The following is a 21,011-nucleotide window of genomic DNA, read 5'->3' on the forward strand; positions in this document are numbered from 1 at the left end:
GCATGCACGAATATATTCATGTCCACACTTCCTATGAAAAAAAAATCCCTCTTATAAAGGAATTTATATATAGGGATGGGCCGAGGTGGTGGGGCTGGCCACAGGCGCCCCGCTGGATGCTTGAAGCCTGCCGGATCATGCTGAGCAGAGCACGATGTTGGCTCCCTTCAGCGTTGCGGGGTCCACATGTGCTGCAGTTCAGAGGCATCCCTAGTTGCCTTCACAAGTCAGGGTCATGGATGTTTACAAACAAGAGCAAGAGGACTTGGTATCTGCCCTGCCCTACCCCTTCCACCAGGCGCTGCTTGAGTTCCTGGTGTGCCTGCTCTCCCAAGAAGCCACTTAGATATGAAGCATTGGCAAATTTGTTCATCAAGAACTGGCAATAGCCTACCCAAATATTGGCAGGATCCCCTAATATACTGCAGGCAGCTAGGATGACGCATCAAATGAGAAGCAAGAAGAAATAGAGAAACACCAGATCATAGTTAAAAACAACACACACAACTAAAAATTTTTTTCCAATTTATTTATTTTCAGAAAAACAGTATTATTTTTCACCACACCCAGTGCTCCATGCAAGCCGTGCCCTCTATAATACCCACCACCTGGTACCCCAACCTCCCACCCCCCCACCACTTCAAACCCCTCAGATTGTTTTTCAGAGTCCATAGTCTCTCATGGTTCACCTCCCCTTCCAATTGACCCAAATTCCCTACTCCTCTCTAACGCCCCTTGTCCTCCATGCTATTTATTATGTTCCACAAATAAGTGAAACCATATGATATTGACTCTCTCTGCTTGACTTATTTCACTCAGCATCATCTCTTCCAGTCCCGTCCATGTTGCTACAAAAGTTGGGTATTCATCCTTTCTGATGGAGGCATAATACTCCATAGTGTATATGGACCACATCTTCCTTATCCATTCATCCGTTGAAGGGCATCTTGGTTCTTTCCATAGTTTGGCGACTGTGCCCATTGCTGCTATAAACATTGGGGTACAGATGGCCCTTCTTTTCACGACATCTGTATCTTTGGGGTAAATACCCAGGAGTGCAATTGCAGGGTCGTAGGGAAGCTCTATTTTTAATTTCTTGAGGAATCTCCACACTGTTCTCCAAAGAGGCTGCACCAACTTGCATTCCCACCAACAGTGGAAGAGGGTTCCCCTTTCTCCACATCCTCTCCAACACATGTTGTTTCCTGTTTTGTTAATTTTGGCCATTCTAACTGGTGTAAGGTGATATCTCAATGTGGTTTTAATTTAAATCTCCCTGAGGGCTAATGATGATGAGCATTTTTTCATGTGTCTGATAGCCATTTGTATTTCTTGATTGGAGAAGTGTCTGTTCATATCTTCTGCCCATTTTTTGATGTGTTTGCCTGTTTCGTGTGGGTTGAGTTTGAGGAGTTCATTATAGATCCTGGATATCAACCTTTTGTCTGTACTGTCATTTGCAAATATCTTCTCCCATTCCGTGGGTTGCCTCTTTGTTTTGTTGACTGTTTCCTTTGCTGTGCAGAAGCTTTTGATTTTGATGAAGTCCCAGAAGTTTATTTTCGCTTTTGTTTCCTTTGCCTTTGGAGACGTATCTTGAAAGAAGTTGCTGTGGCTGATATCAAAGAGATTACTGCCTATGTTCTCCTCTAAGATTCTGATGGATTCCTGTCTCACGTTGAGGTCATTTATCCATTTTGAGTTGATCTTTGTGTACGGTGTAAGAGAATGGTCGAGTTTCATTCTTCTACATATAGCTGTCCAGTTTTCCCAGCACCATTTATTGAAGAGACTGTCTTTTTTCCACTGTATATTTTTTCCTGTTTTGTCAAAGATTAATTGACCATAGAGTTGAGGGTCCATATCAGGGCTCTCTACTCTGTTCCACGGGTCTATGTGTCTGTTTTTATGCCAGTACCATGCTGCCTTGGTGATCACAGCTTTGTAATAAAGCTTGAAATCAGGTAAGGTGATGCCGCCAGCTATATTTTTGTTTTTCAACATTTCCTTAGCGATTCGGGGTCTCTTCTGATTCCATACAAATTTTAGGATTATTTGCGCCAGCTCTTTGAAGAATGCCGGTGGAATTTTGATCGGAATGGCATTAAAAGTATAGATTGCTCTAGGCAGTATAGACATTTTAACAATGTTTATTCTTCCGATCCAAGAGCATGGAATGATCTTCCATCTATTTGTGTCTTCTTCAATTTCTTTCATGAGTGTTCTATAGTTCCTCAGCCACAGCAACTTCTTTCAAGATACGTCTCCAAAGGCAAAGGAAACAAAAGTGAAAATAAACTTCTGGGACTTCATCAAAATCAAAAGCTTCTGCACAGCAAAGGAAACAGTCAACAAAACAAAGAGGCAACCCACGGAATGGGAGAAGATATTTGCAAATGACAGTACAGACAAAAGGTTGATATCCAGGATCTATAATGAACTCCTCAAACTCAACCCACATGAAACAGACAAACACATCAAAAAATGGGCAGAAGATATGAACAGACACTTCTCCAATCAAGAAATACAAATGGCTATCAGACACATGAAAAAATGCTCATCATCATTAGCCCTCAGGGAGATTTAAATTAAAACCACATTGAGATATCACCTTACACCAGTTAGAATGGCAAAAATTAACAAAACAGGAAACAACATGTGTTGGAGAGGATGTGGAGAAAGGGGAACCCTCTTCCACTGTTGGTGGGAATGCAAGTTGGTGCAGCCTCTTTGGAGAACAGTGTGGAGATTCCTCAAGAAATTAAAAATAGAGCTTCCCTACGACCCTGCAATTGCACTCCTGGGTATTTACCCCAAAGATACATATGTCGTGAAAAGAAGGGCCATCTGTACCCCAATGTTTATAGCAGCAATGGGCACAGTCGCCAAACTATGGAAAGAACCAAGATGCCCTTCAACGGATGAATGGATAAGGAAGATGTGGTCCATATACACTATGGAGTATTATGCCTCCATCAGAAAGGACGAATATCCAACTTTTGTAGCAACATGGACGGGACTGGAAGAGATTATGCTGAGTGAAATCAGTCAAGCAGAGAGAGTCAGTTATCATATGGTTTCACTCATTTGTGGAGCATAATCAATAGCATGGAGGACAAGGGGCGTTAGAGGAGTAGAGAATTTGGGTCAATTGGAAGGGGAGGTGAACCATGAGAGACTATGGACTCTGAAAAACAGTCTGAGGGGTTTGAAGTGGTGGGGGGGTGGGAGGTTGGGGTACCAGGTGGTGGGTATTATAGAGGGCACAGCTTGCATGGAGCACTGGGTGTGGTGAAAAAATAATGAATACTGTTTTTCTGAAAATAAATAAATTGGGTAAAAAAAAAGTATAGATTGCTCTAGGCAGTATAGACATTTTAACAATGTTTATTCTTCCGATCCAAGAGCATGGAATGGTCTTCCATCTTTTTGTGTCTTCTTCAATTTCCTTCATGAGTGTTCTATAGTTCCTCAAGTACAGATCCTTTACCTCTTTAGTTAGGTTTATTCCAAGGTATCTTATGGTTCTTGGTGCTATAGTAAATGGAATTGATTCTCTAATTTCCCTTTCTGTATTTTCATTGTTAGTGTATAAGAAAGCCACTGATTTCTGCACATTGACTTTGTATCCTGCCACGTTGCTGAATTGCTGTATGAATTCTAGTAGTTTGGGGGTGGAGTCTTTTGGGTTTTCCATATAAAGAATCATGTCATCTGCGAAGAGAGAGAGTTTGACTTCTTCATTACCAATTTGGATACCTTTTATTTCTCTCTCTTGTCTGATTGCTGTTGCTAGGACTTCTAATACTATGTTGAACAAGAGTGGTGAAAGTGGGCATCTTGTCTTATTCCTGATCTCAATGGGAAGGCTGCAAGCTTTTTCCCATTGAGGATGATATTTGCTGTGGGTATTTCATAGATAGATTTGATGAGGTTCAGGAATGTTCCCTCTATCCCTATACTTTGAAGCGTTTTAATCAGGAAAGGATGTTGGAATTTGTCAAATGCTTTTTCTGCATCAATTGAGAGGACCATGTGGTTCTTTTCTCTTCTCATATTAATTTGTTGTATCACATTGATTGATTTGAGATTGTTGAACCATCCTTGTAGCCCAGGGATGAATCCCACCTGATCATGGTGGATAATCTTTTTAATGTGCTGTTGGATCCTGTTGGCTAGAATCTTGTTGAGAATCTTAGCATCCATATTCATCAGTGATATTGGTCTAAAATTCTCCTTTTTGGTAGGGTCCTTGCCTGGTTTGGGGATCAGGGTAATGCTGGCTTCATAGAAAGAGTCTGGAAGTTTTCCTTCTGCTTCAATTTTTTGAAACAGCTTCAGGAGAATAGGTGTTATTTCTTCTTGGAAGGTTTGGTAGAATTCCCCAGGGAATCCGTCAGGTCCTGGGCTCTTGTTTTTTTGGGAGGTTTTTGATCACTGATTCAATCTCGTTATTAGATATCGGTCTATTCAGGTTGTCGATTTTTCCTGGTTCAATTTTGGTAGTTTATATTTTTCCAGGAATGCATCCATTTCATCTAGTTGCTAAGCTTATTGGCATATAACTGTTCGTAATAACTTCTGATGATTGTTTCTACTGCCTTGGCGTTAGTTGTGATCTCTCCCTTTTCATTCATAATTTTATGAATTTGGGATTTCTCTATTTTCTTTTGGATTAGTGCAGCCAGTGGCTTATCAATCTTATTGATTCTTTCAAAAAACCAGCTTCTAGTTTCATTGATACGTTCTACTGTATCTCTGGTTTCTCCCTCATTGATCTCAGCTCTAATCTTGATGATTTCCCTTCTTATGTGTGGAGTTGGTTTGATTTGTTGTTGATCCTCCAGTTCTTTAAGGTGTAGAGACAGCTGGTGTGTTCTGGATTTTTTAAATTTTTGAGCAAGGCTTGAAACAATTCATGGAAACCAATGAGAATGAAGACACTTCGTTCCAAAACCTATGGGATACAGCAAAGGCGGTCCTAAGGGGAATATATATAGCCATCCAAGCCTTGCTAAAAATTTTTTTAAAAGTTTTGAGAGAGAGAGAGATAGCATGAGCAGTGTGAGGGGCAGAGGAAGAAGCAGGCTCTCCCCTGACCAGGGAGCCTGACACCGGGATGGATCCCAGGATCCCAGAATCATGACCTCATCGGAAGGCGGGTGCTTAAGGACTGAGCCACCAAGGTGCCCCATGACTTAGCTTTTTAAAATAGTGGCAGATAGTAAGTGGGGGAGAAGAATGTTTCTGTCTCTTCCTACATTGACTTTCCTTACTCTTTTATTTTTTTAAAAGACTTTATTTATTTATTTGATACACACACAGAGAGAAAGATCACAGAGGCAGAGAGGTGGGCAGAGGGGAAGGGGGAAGCAGGCTCCCTGCTGAGCAGAGAGCTGGATATGGGGCTCCATCCCAGGACCCTGAGACCAGGGTCCCAGTCAAAGGCAGAGGCTTAACCCACAGAACCACCCAGGTGCCCCAACTTGCCTCATTCTCATTGGCCTCTCTAGCAGGACTATTCTCAGCCTTCATGGAAGAAAACTTCCCACTGGGCTGCACCTGCTCAACCAGCCTGTGCTTTCACAGTCTGCCTATTAGCATACCAGTTTCTCAGTTCTTCCACCTTTGGACTTGGATGGGTATTAAATGCTTCAGGCATAATTAATACAAGCAGAACCAAGATATATATATATATATGAATGATATGTCCTGTCTATCTCTGAAAGCTCAACTGCATGGAAATACTGGAAACTCAATTTGCAGGAAAGATGCTTTGCCTTGCTTTTCTTGGAGGTTTGGGACTATGGAAGGCTTAACCTGCAGAAGTTTCTTTTATTGTACTTTTGTTCTGGCCTTATTTATTGAAAATTCTAATTTATAACTACTGTATCAGAGGAAATATTTCAACACAATTTCTTGATGGAAATTAACAGTCCCAACCATCCCCTGATGACTTTCTTACCCCATTCATCTAAAAGTTATTTTATTTATACTTTTATTTTAGATTCAAAGTATTTGGCAGAGTCACATGTTAAGGATGACTGAAATAATTCCAAATGAGTTATGTTGGAATAGTTGTGGAGAAATGCATTTGAGCTAGTGTGGCCGAATATAACAATAAAATGGAAATTTCATGTACTTCCCTGCAAGTCTCTGAGGTGTACGTACGTAATTTCTCTGAACCTATGTTCGCCTGGTCTGTGACTTATCCCTAATTTTCAGATGAGAAGCAGGCCAGTAGAAGGGCCAGAATGTAATAACTGATTAAAAAAATCCATTGAAATCAGAAGACTTACAACAAATGAAGACAAACATTTCCTAGGGAGTGTAAGAAAAAAATGCAAAGAAGGCTCAATTGTTAAATGCGAACTTGCAAGGATTTCTTTCCATTTGTCCAACATGGAAAAAACAAAACAAAACAAAACAATATGTCTCTATTATAACCAATTTTGAAAACAGTTCATGAGTTTCCTTAAATGTTACACATATGCTTACCATATGACCCAGTCTGCATTCCCACCAACAGTGCAAGAGCACTCCCGTTTCTCCACATCCTCACCAACATCTGCTTCTTGTGTTGTTAATTTTAACCATTCTGACAGGTATGAGATGGTCTCTCATTGTGATCTTGATTTGTTTTTCCCTGATGATGAGTGATGTTGAGCATCTTTTCATGGGTCAGTTAGCCATCTGGATGTCTTCTTAAGAAGATTGTCTATTCATGTCTTCTGCCCATTTCTTAACTGTATTATTCATTTTTTAATTTGGTAAGTTATTATTTGATAAGTTCTTATTTGATTACTTGAATTTGAGAAGTTCTTTATAGATTTTGTATACTAACCTTTTATCAGATATGTCATTTGCAAACACTTCTCCCATTCCATGGGCTGCCTTTTAGCTTTGGTGATTGTTTCCTTCACTGTGCAGAAGCTTTTTTCTGATGGAGTCTCAATAGTTCATTTTTGCTTTTGTTTCTCTTGCCACTGGCAATGTGTCTAATAATAAGTTGTTACCATCCAGGTCAAAGAAGTTTCTGCCTGTGTTCTCCTCTAGGATTTTGATGGTTTCCTGTCTCACATTTAGGTCATTCATCCATTTTGAATTTAATTTTGTGTGTAGTATAAGACAGTGATTCAGTTTCATTCTTCTGCATGTGGCTGTCCAGTTTTCCCAACACTATTTGTTGAAGAGACTTTTCTCCATTGGACATTGCTTCCTGCATTGTTGAAGATTAATTGGCCATATAGTTGTGGGTTCATATGTGGGGTCTCTATTCTGTTCCATTGATCTATGTGTCTGTTTTTGTCCCAGTACCGTACTGTCTTGATGACTTCAGCTTTGTAATATAGTTTGAAATCTGGAATTATTAAGCCTTCAGTTTTGTTTTTCCTTTTCAGAATTGCTTTAGCTATTCAGGGTCTTTTGTGATTACATACAAATTTTAGGATTATTTGTTTTAGCTTTGTGAAAAGTGCTGCTGATATTTTTTTCCAATTTATTTATTTTCAGAAAAACATTATTCATTATTTTTTCACCACACCCAGTGCTCCATGCAAGCCGTGCCCTCTATAATACCCACCACCTGGTACCCCAACCTCCCACCCCCCCGCCACTTCAAACCCCTCAGACTGTTTTTCAGAGTCCATAGTATGATATTTTGATAGGGATTCTATTTGATGTGTAGATTGCTTTAGATTGTATAAACATTTTAGCAATGTTTGTTTTTCTAATCCATGAGCATGGAACATTTTTCCATTTCTTCCTGTCTTCAATTTCTTTCATAAGTGTTCTATAGTTTTCAGAGTACAGATCTTTTACCTCTTTGGTTAGGTTTATTCCTAGGCATCTTATTGTTTTTGTTGCAGTTGCAAATGGGATGAATTCCTTGATTTCTTTTTCTGCTGCTTTGTTATTAGTGTATAGAAATGCAACAGATTTCTGCAGATTGGTTTAATATTCTGCAAATTTGCGGAATTTCAACCCGAGTTCTTGATTGACATACATTTGGCTTGCTACAAATCAGGGCTGTATTGTCCGACCATCTCCCTCTTTTCCCCAGACACAGAGCTGCTGAGGTGAGAGGAACAGTGATGACATATTTTCATTAACATCTGTCCATTTGTCTCCTGACGTAGTCTGGGTGACCTCATTTAAGTAGATGCTATACACTTGTGGCCTACTAATTATCTCCTGTAAAATCTATGTAGCCTTTGCAGCTACTTCTGGAGTCTCAGGGGGTCTCCACCAGGCCCTTAAAAGTTCTCTGCCCATCTGTCACCTTTTCCACCCTTACTTTTGACAGTGGGACTCAGCTGCAGCCCGCACATAGAGGTCAGGGCTCCAGCTGGCCTTTACCTGCTCTATAAGCATAGCCAGAACTGGAGAACAATATCTTGAACATGCTTCTGCCTGGCTCTGCAGGGTGTCACTGAGGCTCACCACCTAGTTATCCTGGAAGAAGAGTTGGGACAGCAAAGGTAGATGAAGAGCTCCATAGAACTCAAGCCTGAGGCAGAACTTTAAGTACTGTAGAATGCTTTCCCAGGTCAGAGCTAAGAAAGCTCAGACCAGGGTTGGTAGCTGTGGGGAAAGAGGACCTTAATACCCATTCCAAAGCTTTCTCCTGTCTTGATTTTGTATCACCTTTCAAGCTGAAATGGGGAATAGTTTTCATCTTGAGATAGACTCTGCACAGTCTCTTAGATCCAAAGAAAAGTTTCTCTTATCCCCAATAATAGGAATCATAAAAGACTGATGGATGTAGGGAAAAGGGATGGGGGGATAATAACCCAGTGAGCCTAGCCCCTTGGTAACCAATGAAATGAGACGTGTTAGAATATCTCCCACTATCAGTAGAGTGGGGCCATGTTATCAGAATTGTGCTCATCTGTCTTGAGTTGGGTTTCTTAGAACAGAGACCCCAAGAGACTGCAGATTATGGAATTTATTGAAGGAATGTTCTTCAGGAAAAACCTGTAAGTGGGCAAGGGAATCAGGACAGAAAAGGAGAAATTGCTGAAGAAGGATAAAGTCATGCTGGTCCATGGGTCCATGGAAAGGAACACCCCCTATGCCCAGCCTTAACTTCACCCTCCCATGATTCCTTTTTCAGTGCTTCAACTGTTGCCTGACTTAGCCCCACAAGCTTCACTGAATGTTGGAGATGGAGCAATGTTTCCCTGTCTTAAAGAGCTCATAGTGGTCATCAATGAATATAGATGAACAAGCATCTATGCTCTTGCACTTTTCACTATCACTGGGTTTCTATACCTTTGTACTGGGAAGTGAATTATTTCTTAGTCTCTGCTCTTGGGCACACCAGTTGAAACACATTTTTATTTATTTATTTTTATTTCCTAATGCATTCATTCACTTAGAGGAAATAAATTGAATCACATATAAAGCCTGACCTTTCTAAGATGTGGGCTTCTTAATGTTTTGCTGACCTCTGAGTAGAAATTTTTTATCACTAGATAGTAATTCTTTAGTTTCAGCACAAACATACTCAGGATCTAGGCCAATAAACCAATGCTGATTTGCATGCCTACCCAGTTTGATCTTTTTATTATTTTAGTAACTATAGTTTCTCATAAAAGGATTTATGAATAACTTCCACTTTTATTATTCAAAGAGTTCTTATAAGTACAAGTGTCTACAAGTGTTTCTTCACTGATGTAAAACTTCCTTTCTTCAAGATTAAGTATAAAACTTTAATTAAAATACTCAAGGCAATAAAGCCAAATTCTAATCCCTTTATGTAGTCAATGAAATAGAATCGAAAGAGAGAAGAATAGTGGATTTTTAAAAAATGATAATCTAATCTTTTTTATAATTTCATTATCTCCCAAAAATAAGTCACCTGAGATAATAAGTTTCCTCTTTTTATGAGGCAGAGTTTTTCAATGAGGTTGTATTCACTCAGTCAATAGTAAAATAATCAGATATAGTGAATAAATAAAATAAATGTCTGGTCTGCTTTGACACATACCATCTCTTCGTAGGCCACTTCTGTGTAATTTTATTTTACATAAGTGTTTCTTATCTCAGCATTCATTATAGAAGCAGAGACAATTATCTAATTTTAGTGAATGTAAAGACACCAGCAGTAAACAGCCATGCCATGTAGAACTTCCATAATTTGTTGTATAGTATTTTAACACACAACACCCACACCTCCAGTTTCCTTCCCCACCTTCATACAAAGTTGCTTGACCACAGCTACCATGAACAATGTTAAAGTGCATTTGCTCCTACACAGATATGTCCAAGGGAGAAATTCCACCACCATAATTATGTTATTACACATCTGTGCATGGTGAATAGTAAATCCAACTATTCTAAATGTATCTTCTTGCACAAAGTTGTCAGCTCTCTCCTTTTCAAGATGCATAAGAGCTTAAAAAATTAAGATGTAGTGATTAAAATTAGAAGTAACAGGAGAACCACCTCTTAAAGATTAGAAGACTAGTCATTGGGAAAAAAATGATGTGCTCTGGACAAGAAAACTTTAAAAACTCTTATGCTTTATGAAACATGAGGGGGAAATGAGTATCATGAAATAAGAGTCACTGTGACTTCTTCATGAACACATATTAGAGGATCTGCCACATAGTATTCACTAAATAAATATTTGTTATTTTAATAGTTGAAGAAAAACATTTCTGAACTAAGAATAACACACCAGGGTGTGCACATCAACAGCAAACACATCCTGGGTAAAGTTTGTATTTAAAAAATGAAAGGTAGGTAGGTAGATAGGTATACAGACAAATAGAGGAGAGACGAGGAGCATAGTGATTTCTATCAGCTTTGAATAAAGCAGAAAAAAAAATGGGAATGGAATCAGTCCAGGCTCAAGTTTCCCTGGAAATACCAAACACCCAAAGGACAATCAAGAAACCTCTATAGACTTTAAGAAAAAGTTGTAACTTAACTCCTATGCTCCCTGCAAAAAATTTATCCTGCCCAAGTTTTTTTTTCCAGATTTATTTATTTATTTGAGAGAGAGAGAGCATGCTCACACATGGGAGGGGGAGGAGGGACAGCAGGAGAGGGAGAAGGAGAGAGAGATTCTTCAAGCAGACTCCCTGCTGAGCACAGAGCCTAGAGCAGAACTCAATCCCACAACCCTGAAATCATGACCTGAGCCAAAATCCAGAGCTGGTGCTCCACTGACCAAGCCATCCAGGTGCCCTACCTGTCAAACTTTTATGCTTAAAAATATCAGAAAAACACCTCAAACATTTTATTCTTATAATTATTTTTGAAATATCCCATAAATATTTTAAACCAGTAGTCTTCAATAAAAGATACAGTTACCTGAGGAGTATACAACGATTTTCCATGGAGGTAAATGGGCACAGATAGTTTCATGGGAATCAATTTCTACATCCTGAATATGTGAACTATTCCTCAGAACTAGTTTTCTTGGTTCCTCTTTCTAAACTTCCATTTAATGACCACTCTTATCCCACTTGACAAAATAAAGGTCCACCTCTTCCCCATCCAGAAAATTACTATTCTACGTGATTCCCCTTGGTGTAAATACCTCTGACGCAATTCAGAATAATAGAATAGGGATTGAAAAAGTGATTCTAAAGACAGTAAGAACACAGATCAGGGAGGTAGTATCTGTCGTCTTTAGTGAAGCTTGCTTCAGATTCTCCCTCCCTCTCTCAAACAAACAAACAAACAAATAAATAAAATCTTTTTAAAAATAAAGAACTAATGTTGTTATAGAAAATACTTTCCACTCCTATGTACTTAAACATTACTTTGCATTTCCTAGAATTTTTTAATAAATGTACTATTTCCAGCCTGACTTCTTTCAGTCAGCTGGATAGCTTTGAAATGTGTCCCTGTTGGGGTACCTGGGTGGCTCAGTGGGTTAAGCCTCTGCCTTCAGCTTAGGTTCTGATCTCAGGGTCCTGAGATCAAGACCCGCATTGGGCTCTCTGCTCAGCAAGGAGCCTGCTTCTCCCTCTCTCTCTGCCTGCCTCTCTGCCTACTTGTGATCCCTCTCTGTCAAATAATTGAATAAAATCTTTAAAAAATGTGTTTATGTTGTTGCATACCTCAAAAGTTCACTTCTTTTTTTAATTAATAAACAGTATTTAATTCTATGTATATACTACAGTTTACTTATCCACTCAGCTGTGGATACCTGTTTATGTTGATTTTGGCTATTACAAACAAAGATGCCACGAACATTTGTGTACAAGTTTTTGTATGGGCACGTTTTAGTAAGTATGTAACCCGAAACAATAGTTTATTTTCTTACTCTTACATAAATATCTAGAAGTGGGATAAGCAGATCATATGATAGGTTATTTTTAATATTTTAAGAAGCTGAAAAACTATTTTCCAAAGAGGTTGTGCCATTATATAGTTCCACCAGAATTGTATAAGAGTTCCAGTTCTCCCAGACCCACCAACACTCCCTAAGCTGAAGCTAAAGAAGGATTTAGAGGAGATTTAGAGCTTAAATGCTTATATTAGAAAAAGAAAGTTCTAATATCAATCATCTAGTCTTACAAAATAAGAAACTGGAAGAAGAAGAGCAAATATATCCAGAGCAAGCAGAAAGAAGCAATTTACAAAGAACAGAAATCGGCAAAATTAAAAATAAAAGTACAATAGAAAAGAAATGAGAATGAAACCACGGCTGGTTCTTAAAAAGCATTAATAAAATTAGTAAATCTTGGAGCACCTGGGTGACACAGTCCATGAAGCATCTGCCTCTTGGTTTTGATTCAGGTCCTGATCTTAGGATCGTGAGATTGAGTCCCATGTCATCTCTGCACTCAGTGTGGAGTCTACTTGAGGTTTTCTCTCCCTCTCCTTTTGACCCTCCTGCTCATGCTCTCTAATAAATAAATAAATAAATCTTTTTAAGAATTTGCCAGTTCTCTAGCTAGATGTACTAAGAAAAAAAGTAAAATTATAAATTAACAATTGAAGGAATAAAATAGGGGTCACTGCTAGGATCTGACAAGACACTAAAAAAATACTTAATTCATCTGTGATAAACTTAATAAGATAATGAAGGAACTAAAAATATAAGGGAATATTACAAAAAATAATAAGGGAATACTATAAAAACACTATGTACATAAACTTGATGACTTAGATGAAATGGATCAATTCGTTGAAGGACACAAACTATCAAAATTTATTCAAGAAAAAAAATGCAGGTAACTTGAATGTTGGTGAATTTATTGCAGAAACAGAATTCATACTTGTTATTATTATTTAAAAGCAATTTAAAAAGACTCCAGGCCCAGAAGATTTCACTGCCAAATTCTACAAACATCTAAGGAAAAAATAATTCTAATTCTACACAATCATTTAAGAAAATAGAAGAAAAGGAAACTTCTCAAAAACATTAAGAAAGAAACATGCAGATCAATATCCCTCATGAATATGGACACAACCCCCCCCCAAATGTTACCAAATAAAATTCAGCTGTGTATAAAAAGGATAATACATCACAACCCAGTGAAGTTTATCATGGAAATGCAAGATAGGTTCAACATTCTAAGAAGAATCAATGCAACTTACCATGTTAACAGATTCAAGCATAAAGTCATGTGATAATCTCCATAGATGCAGAAAAGGAATTTGAAGCTTCCATCCCAATATACCTAGCAGTGGCCTCAGATCCATGTACTTCTCAGCAGAAAGACCTTGTCAGCATGTCAACACTTACAAGGCCAGAGGTGGGCTGTGCTTGTTATGTGTTCTTTTTTTTTTTTCCTTGAGAGAGAGAGAGAGGGAGCATGCATGCATGCAAGAGGGCATAAGCAGGAAGAGCAGGAGAGGGAGAGGGAGAGGTAGGTTCCCCACTGAGCAGAGAGCCTGACATAGCATCAGGACTCTGGGATCATGACCTGACTCAAAGGCAGATGCTTAACTGACTGAACCACCCAGGCATCCCAGCTTGCTTATGTGTTCTGCATGGGTATAAGGATATCACCTGGACAGTAATCTTTCCAAATCAAGCTCCTTGAACCCTCTGTGATAGATGGAGAGGAAAGGGAAGGTGAGAAGGTGATGCCATTTCCAACAAAACATTTCTGTCTTTGTCATCAGCGTTGTATAAAGATCTGAGTTTTAGGAGAAATGAACAAGAGAGGAGATTGGAATAGTTCAGGGGCCTTCAAACTTCTTCTGATAATGTTTTAATGGGATTTATGAGTCTCACTTTGCAGCTTAAATAAAAACCCTTCTGCAGAGAACTTGAACAGTGCCTCTGTAGAATTCTTCTTTTGTTATGAGACACTAGAAGGCAGTGATGAGTCCCAAACATTTTTCTTGGTGAAATTCCTTCTCTTTTCTTTGGGATGTTTTCCCCTGTAGCTTTGAGTCTGTGTGGTATCATTGTGGCCTTTGAGATAAGAGTAGTAAAATGTCTTCTAGCAATACCTGGAGCAGAGCTCTTGGTGGATCTGTTCTAATAATAATAAGGGATTGAAACTAACTGTAGCCAACTTTCCATTCATTTTCTCATTGTTTACCTTAAAATTAGATGTTCCCATCATGGCTCACAAGGCTCTTCATCTGTGACTCTGTGCTCTAACTTCCTCTCACTATTTCATAAAGCCTTCCTAAAATTTGCCTTCAGACATGCTGTTCACTCTACGTGAAATTATCTTCCTCTTTTTCTCCACCTGCTTAATCCCTATTCATGTTTCAAGTGTCAACCTAAAAGTATTCCTCAGGGATACCTGCCATGAATACACCCCCCAACTAGGAACTGTTCTCTCCTATACTTTCTCCTGGTACCTACACTACTTTTTTTATTGCACTTAGCATGAGTTTCTGTTTTATATCCATTTGTGATCTTGTCTTTGGCATTTCTCCACCAAGCTGTAAATTTCATGCAGGCAGGAGCAATATTCACTTTATATTTTTTCCAGGAAAATTTAACAGGTTTATTTATAATTGTTATAAAGTTGAGCTTGTTCACTGAAATATTTTGACTTGCATTAATTAATGCTTTATGTCCCCACCTTTATATAGAAAATTCACACACAAATGAAAATGAAAAAACTGCCAATACCTGGTTTCTGTCCCCTGTTTTTCCACTTGCAATCATATGCTTTAGGTACCTTTTTAATCCCATGAGGGGAAAAAAATCTGACATTCAGAACTACCATAACAGGAAGAAGAGAATCTTTTCTAAAGAATGAAATGCTCTCCATCATAGTGGATTCTTTCTTTTTCTTTAAGATTTTTTTAAAATATTTTATTATTTAATTGCCAGACAGAGATCACAAGTAGGCAGAGAGGCAGGCAGAGAGAGAGGAGGAAGCAGGCTCCCCGCTGAGCAGAGAGCCCGATGCGGGGCTCAATCCCAGGACCCTGGGATCATGACCTGAGCCGAAAGCAGAGGCTTTAACCCACTGAGCCACCTAGGTGCCCCAAGATTTTATTTTTTAATTTGAGATGGAGTAGAGGAGGGCAGAGGGAAAAGGAAAAGCAAACTCCCCATTAAGCAGGGACACTGGGATCATGACCTGAGCTGAAAGCATATGCTTAACCAACTGAGCCACCTGGGCACTCCCATCATGTGGATTCTAAAGCACTTCTCCACCTATTCAGCATGCTAGCTGGATGTCTTTTGCCCTATTGTTACACCTTTGGCCTGGATAGCGCATAGGTTGGTGACTCCAAAAAGGTGCACCAGATGTGCCTCCCTTGGCTCCTGCAAAGCTCCAAGACCTGAACTCTGGAAGTACAGATCTGTTTTCTTGAAGTCCTGAGCAATTTCTGGCACCAGACGCTGGAAAGGAAGTTTGCCAAACAGAAGTTCAGCGGACTTCTGATAATGTCCAATTTCACCGAGTGCCGTGGTACCAGGCCTGTAACAACAAAGTTTCTTCACCCCTCAGTAGAGGGCGCATTTTGTAGCCAGGTGCTTTCTCCACGCTTTACCAGGGGTTGATTGGCTGATTGGCGGGCAGTCCGCTTTTGTAAAGACCTCCCTTCTACAAGTGCCACAGTGTAAAGTCCTGCTTCCTTACCCTCCCTTCTCCTCTGGCTGGAACGCAGTGATCTAGAGGCAGAGCTGGCATTAGAGAGTGAAGGCAGAGGAGTAGCGGCTGCAAACATTCAATATTCACTTTAAATACCATTGTGTCTCCAGTGCCTAAACTAATTCCTACCACATAGTAAGTGCTCAATAAATCCTTATTGAATGACTATTGAAGGGATTTCCACTATCCTTCTGGACTTTGATACTAGAACCAAAATGAATACTTCAGATTTAAGTCCCATCAAAATATGTTACTATAAATAATTGTTAACAGCATAGGATACCTTTTCAATTCACATGCACTGCTAGGTTGCTAATAAAATTATTGTAGCCTAGAAGGAGGCACAGTTCTGAATGTGTAGTTGGAGTGGAGTGTCCGAGGCTCAAACAGCCTTACTCCCTGTTCCATCTGGCATTACCACCATGGGTTGCTACTATACGTGATCAGATAGCTTAGATAAAAATAGTTTTGCAATAAGTTCCAGTAATTTTTTCACTTTTCTGTATTTCCAAACAATTTCCTATATACACAATGGAAAACAGTTAACAATTTTCTTTTTTTGTTGTTGTTATATTAGTCACCATACAGTACATCATTAGTTTTTGATGCAGTGTTCCATGATTCACTGTTTGTGTATAACACCCAGTGCTCCATGCAATATGTGCCCTCCTTAATACCCACCACTAGGCTCACCCATCCCCCTACCCTCCTCCCTTCTAAAACCCTCAGTTTGTTTCCAGTGTCTATAGTCTTTCATGGTTTGTCTCTCCCTCCAATTTCTCCCCCTTCATTTTTCCCTTCCTTCTCCCAATGTCCTCCATGTTATTCCTTATGTTCCACAAATAAGTGAAACCATATGATAATTTACTTTCTCTGCTTGACTTATTTCACTTAGCATAATCCCTTCAAGTTCCATCCATGTCAGTGCAAACGGTGGGTATTCATGCTTTCTGGTGGCTGAGTAATATTATATTGTGTATATAGATCACATCTTCTTTATCTATTCATTTGTTGAAGGGCACCATGGCTCTTTCCACAGTTTGCTTATTGTGAATATTGTTGCTATGAACAATGGGGTGATGTGCCCCTTCTTTTCACTACATCTGTATCTTTGGGGTAAATACTCAGTAGTGCAATTTTTGGGTCATAGGGTCGCTCTATTTTTAACTTTTTGAGGAACCTCCATGCTGTTTTCCAAAGTGGCTGCACCAATTTGCATTCCCACCAACAGTGTAAGAGAGTTTCCTATTCTCCACATCCTCTCCAACATTGCTTATTTCCTACCTTGTTAATTTTGGCCATTGTAACTGGTGTAAGGTGGTATCTCAGTGTTTTCTCAGTGTGGTTTGGATTTGAATTTCCCTGATGGCTAATAATGTTCAACATCTTTTTTTTTCCAATTTATTTATTTTCAGAAAAACAGTATTCATTATTTTTTCACCACAACCAGTGCTCCATGCAAGCCGTGCCCTCTATAATACCCACCACCTGGTACCCCAACCTCCCACCCCCCCGCCACTTCAAACCCCTCAGATTGTTTTTCAGAAACATCTTTTCATGTGTTTGTTAGCGAATTGTATGTCTTCTTTGAAGCTGTGATCACTGAGACAGTATGGTACTGGCACAAAAACAGACACATAGATCGGTGGAACAGAAGAGAGAGCCCATATATGGATCCTCAACTCTATGATCAGCTAATCTTCAACAAAGCAGGAAAAATTATGCAATGGAAAAAAGACAGTCTCCTCAATAAATCGTGTTGAAAAAATTGGACAGCTACATACAGATGAAACTGAATCATTCTCTTACACCATACACAAAGTTAAACCTTAAATGAAAGACTTCAATGTGAGACAGGAATCCATCAAAATCCTAGAGGAGAACATAGGCAGTAATCTCTTCAACATCGGCCATGGTAACTTCTTTCAAGGTCCACCTCCAAAGGCAAGGGAAACAAAAATGAACTTTAGGGACCTCATCAAGATAAAAAGGTTCTGCACGGCCAAGGAAACAGTCAACAAAACAAAGAGGCAGCCCACAGAATGGGAGAGGATGTTTGCAAATGACTTTACAGATAAAGGACTGGAATCCAAGATCAATGAAGGACTGGAATTCAAGATCTCTAAAGAACTTCTCAAACTCAATACCCAAAAAACAAATAACCAAGTCAGAAAATGGGCAGAAGACATGAACAGATGCTTCTCCAAAAAAGACATGTGGATGGCTAACAATTTTATTTTTCTAGGGGTCTCCCACTCTGTGCTTGACTCAGTGATAACAACTAGCATACGACACCCGAGAAGGGTGTGTGATACAGACTATCTCCTCAGCTGCTAAAAACAGGATGATCTGTTTGTTTCATTTGTTATCTTCTCATTTTTTGCCATTTGAAATAACACCCCAAATTTGGGCTAATGGGATTGAAATCCCAGCCTATCTTTGCCCTGGCAGCTCAGCCATGCATCTATACCTTCTATTTGTCAGTTGCTAGACGACTATGGTGTCTAGCTCGTGTGATAATAAGGAAATTAATAATGTTGACCATTTTTTCTTAGCCTAATAGTTGGTTTAATTAATAGGTTGCCAGGCACAGCAGATACTATGTGAATGTCCAAAGTCATTCATTATGGGGACAGCAACTCTAATAGACTTGGGATCCAAGAGCTAAATGAGACTTTATTTGAAATCAGCCCAACTACAATGGCAGCATTATAATTTCAACATGAAGACATATGGTTTGATAAATAATTTCAGGACAATGACTCATAATGTGAAATTGGAATGGCTCTAGGAAATCTCAGCTTGAGGTTATTTTAGCTGAAATGTGTAGAAGAATGTTTGCTTTCTTTTAGGCAACCAGGCCTGATAAGTATTTCCATCATCCAAGGCAAACTCCTGACCAATAAAATGTCAAGGGGCAGGGAAATGGATTAAGTTCCTTTGCAGCCTTCTTGAGACAGCAGGAAGGGGCTGATGGCATGGGACCTCAAATGGGAGAGAAACCATAGAAAGCCTGCATGATACCAGGACCCATAGAACAGGAAAAATTAGAAACTATTTGAGCTAAAAGCAAGACAGACATAGAAAAAGATAGGTTCAAAAGCCATCTGTGACAGGGAGGACTAGACTGAGTAACATGATAGAATTCTGTGCCCATGCACACCTGAGGATCTGAACGGGGTCCCACAAACGTGATATGAGTGTATTTAGCAAATTTTGTCACCCATAAGTTCCCAGTAGCTATTTTCAAACCACACGCTTAATGTTTTATATATGCTGTACATATTTATATGTCAATATATATTATATGTACATATAATATACAGATGTTGTATATAAATAAATGTGTTATTTTCTGTTATTTAGATAGTGCTTACCCAGTGTTTTTTAAAATTAGTTCAGAGGTAGAATTTTGTGATTTTTCAGTTGCATGTAACACCCAGTGCTCATTACATGAAGTGCCCTCCTTAACTCCCATTACCCAGTTACCCCATCCCCCAGGCACTTCCCCTCCGGCAACCCTCAGTTTGTTTCCTAGAATTCAGCATCTCTTATGGCTCACCTTCCTCTCAATTTTTATCTTATTTCGTTTTTCCTTCCCTTCCCCTATGTTCATCTGTTGTTTCTTAAGTTCCACATATGAGTGAAATCACATGGTATTTGTATTTCTCTGATTGACTTATTTCACTTAGCAAAATACCCTCTAGTTCCATCCACATCATTGCAAATGGCAAGATTTCATTCTTATTGATGGCAGAGTAATATTCTATTGTGCATATACACCATATCTTTATCCATTCATCTGTGGATGAACATTTGAGTCTTTCCATATTTTGGCTATTGTGGCCATTGCTACTACAAACATTGGAGCGCATTTGCCCCCTTGGATCACTATGTTTGTATCCTTTAGATAAATTTCTAGAAGTGTAATTACTGGTTTGTTGGGTAGTTCAATTTTAACTTTTTGAGGAACTTCTATACTGTTTTTCAGAGTGGCTGCACCAGCTTGCATTCCTACCAACAGGGTAAGAGGGTTCCCTTTTCTCCGCATCCTTGCCAGCATCTGCTGTTTCCTGTGTTGTTCATTTTAGCCATTCTGACCAGTGTGAGGTGGTATCTCATTGTGGCTTTGATTTGTATTTCCCTGATGTCAGGTGATGTTGAGCATTTTTTGTGTGTCTGTTGGCCATTAGTATGTCTTCTTTATTGCTTACCAATGTTTTAAATAATCTTCCAAGTGTTGGGAAAGGGGGTTGTGGTATCTGGCAAAATGGTATGAAAATCATTAACCATTTTTGCTTTCATTCCCTCCTTTTCTAAAGTAACACTAAATTTATTCTTTTTTTAAAATAGCATGATTCTGCCCAACCTCAAATCCCTGACTCTCCCCTCTTTCCATAAGGTGGATCCATTTCCCTAAGTGGAATTCCAGAAATAACTGTCATTACAATTGTATATATGGTTGAGTTATATCACTTCTAACAAGAGACATTTAGGAATATTCAGAGTTCTTGGGGGAAAGCAAGTTGTGCATTAGGCTGGTATAGTTGACATTGCTGTTAACTGTCCCAGATCCCTTTTGTGGAGCCAGTGGACCCATTCCTTACTTGCTGTGTGGCCGCTCCTGGCTCTCCACTGTCCCCTTCTTGGGGGGGGGATTGGTTTTGGTCAAGGGGACCTCCCTCTGGAAATGTCTGGTAGGCTGTGTCCTTCCCATCCCGACGATTGAGTCATATGTGGTTAAACTACTGAGTTGTTGAAACTAGAGAAGTCTGAGCAGGAGGCTACAGGAAATACAAAAATGACATTATTTCTTCCCCAGGGGCGCCTCCTTCACCACTTAACTGAGTGACCCACTTCGGGTCATTTTCCTACCAAAAAAGATGAAGTCAACACTGACACTCACCTCCCTAATAGGGAGAAGGCAAGCAGCTGGCTGAGCAAAGGGCATAGAATCTAAAAGCTAAAGAC

General features: G+C 39.3%; 1 protein-coding gene across 1 annotated transcript; it reads left to right on the forward strand.

Annotated features, from left to right (window-relative positions):
• The first annotated feature begins 5,241 nt into the window (after positions 1-5,241).
• Positions 5,242-5,668, forward strand: LOC122910557 (phosphatidylinositol N-acetylglucosaminyltransferase subunit Y-like). The gene is made up of 2 exons (XM_044255180.1): positions 5,242-5,278; positions 5,499-5,668. Exons 1-2 carry the CDS (start codon positions 5,242-5,244, stop codon positions 5,666-5,668), a joined length of 207 nt encoding a protein of 68 aa, XP_044111115.1.
• Positions 5,669-21,011: the final 15,343 nt, after the last annotated feature.

The sequence above is a fragment of the Neovison vison genome, chromosome 6 (assembly GCF_020171115.1).
Source record: "Neovison vison isolate M4711 chromosome 6, ASM_NN_V1, whole genome shotgun sequence".
In the NCBI taxonomy this organism is placed as follows: domain Eukaryota; kingdom Metazoa; phylum Chordata; class Mammalia; order Carnivora; family Mustelidae; genus Neogale; species Neogale vison.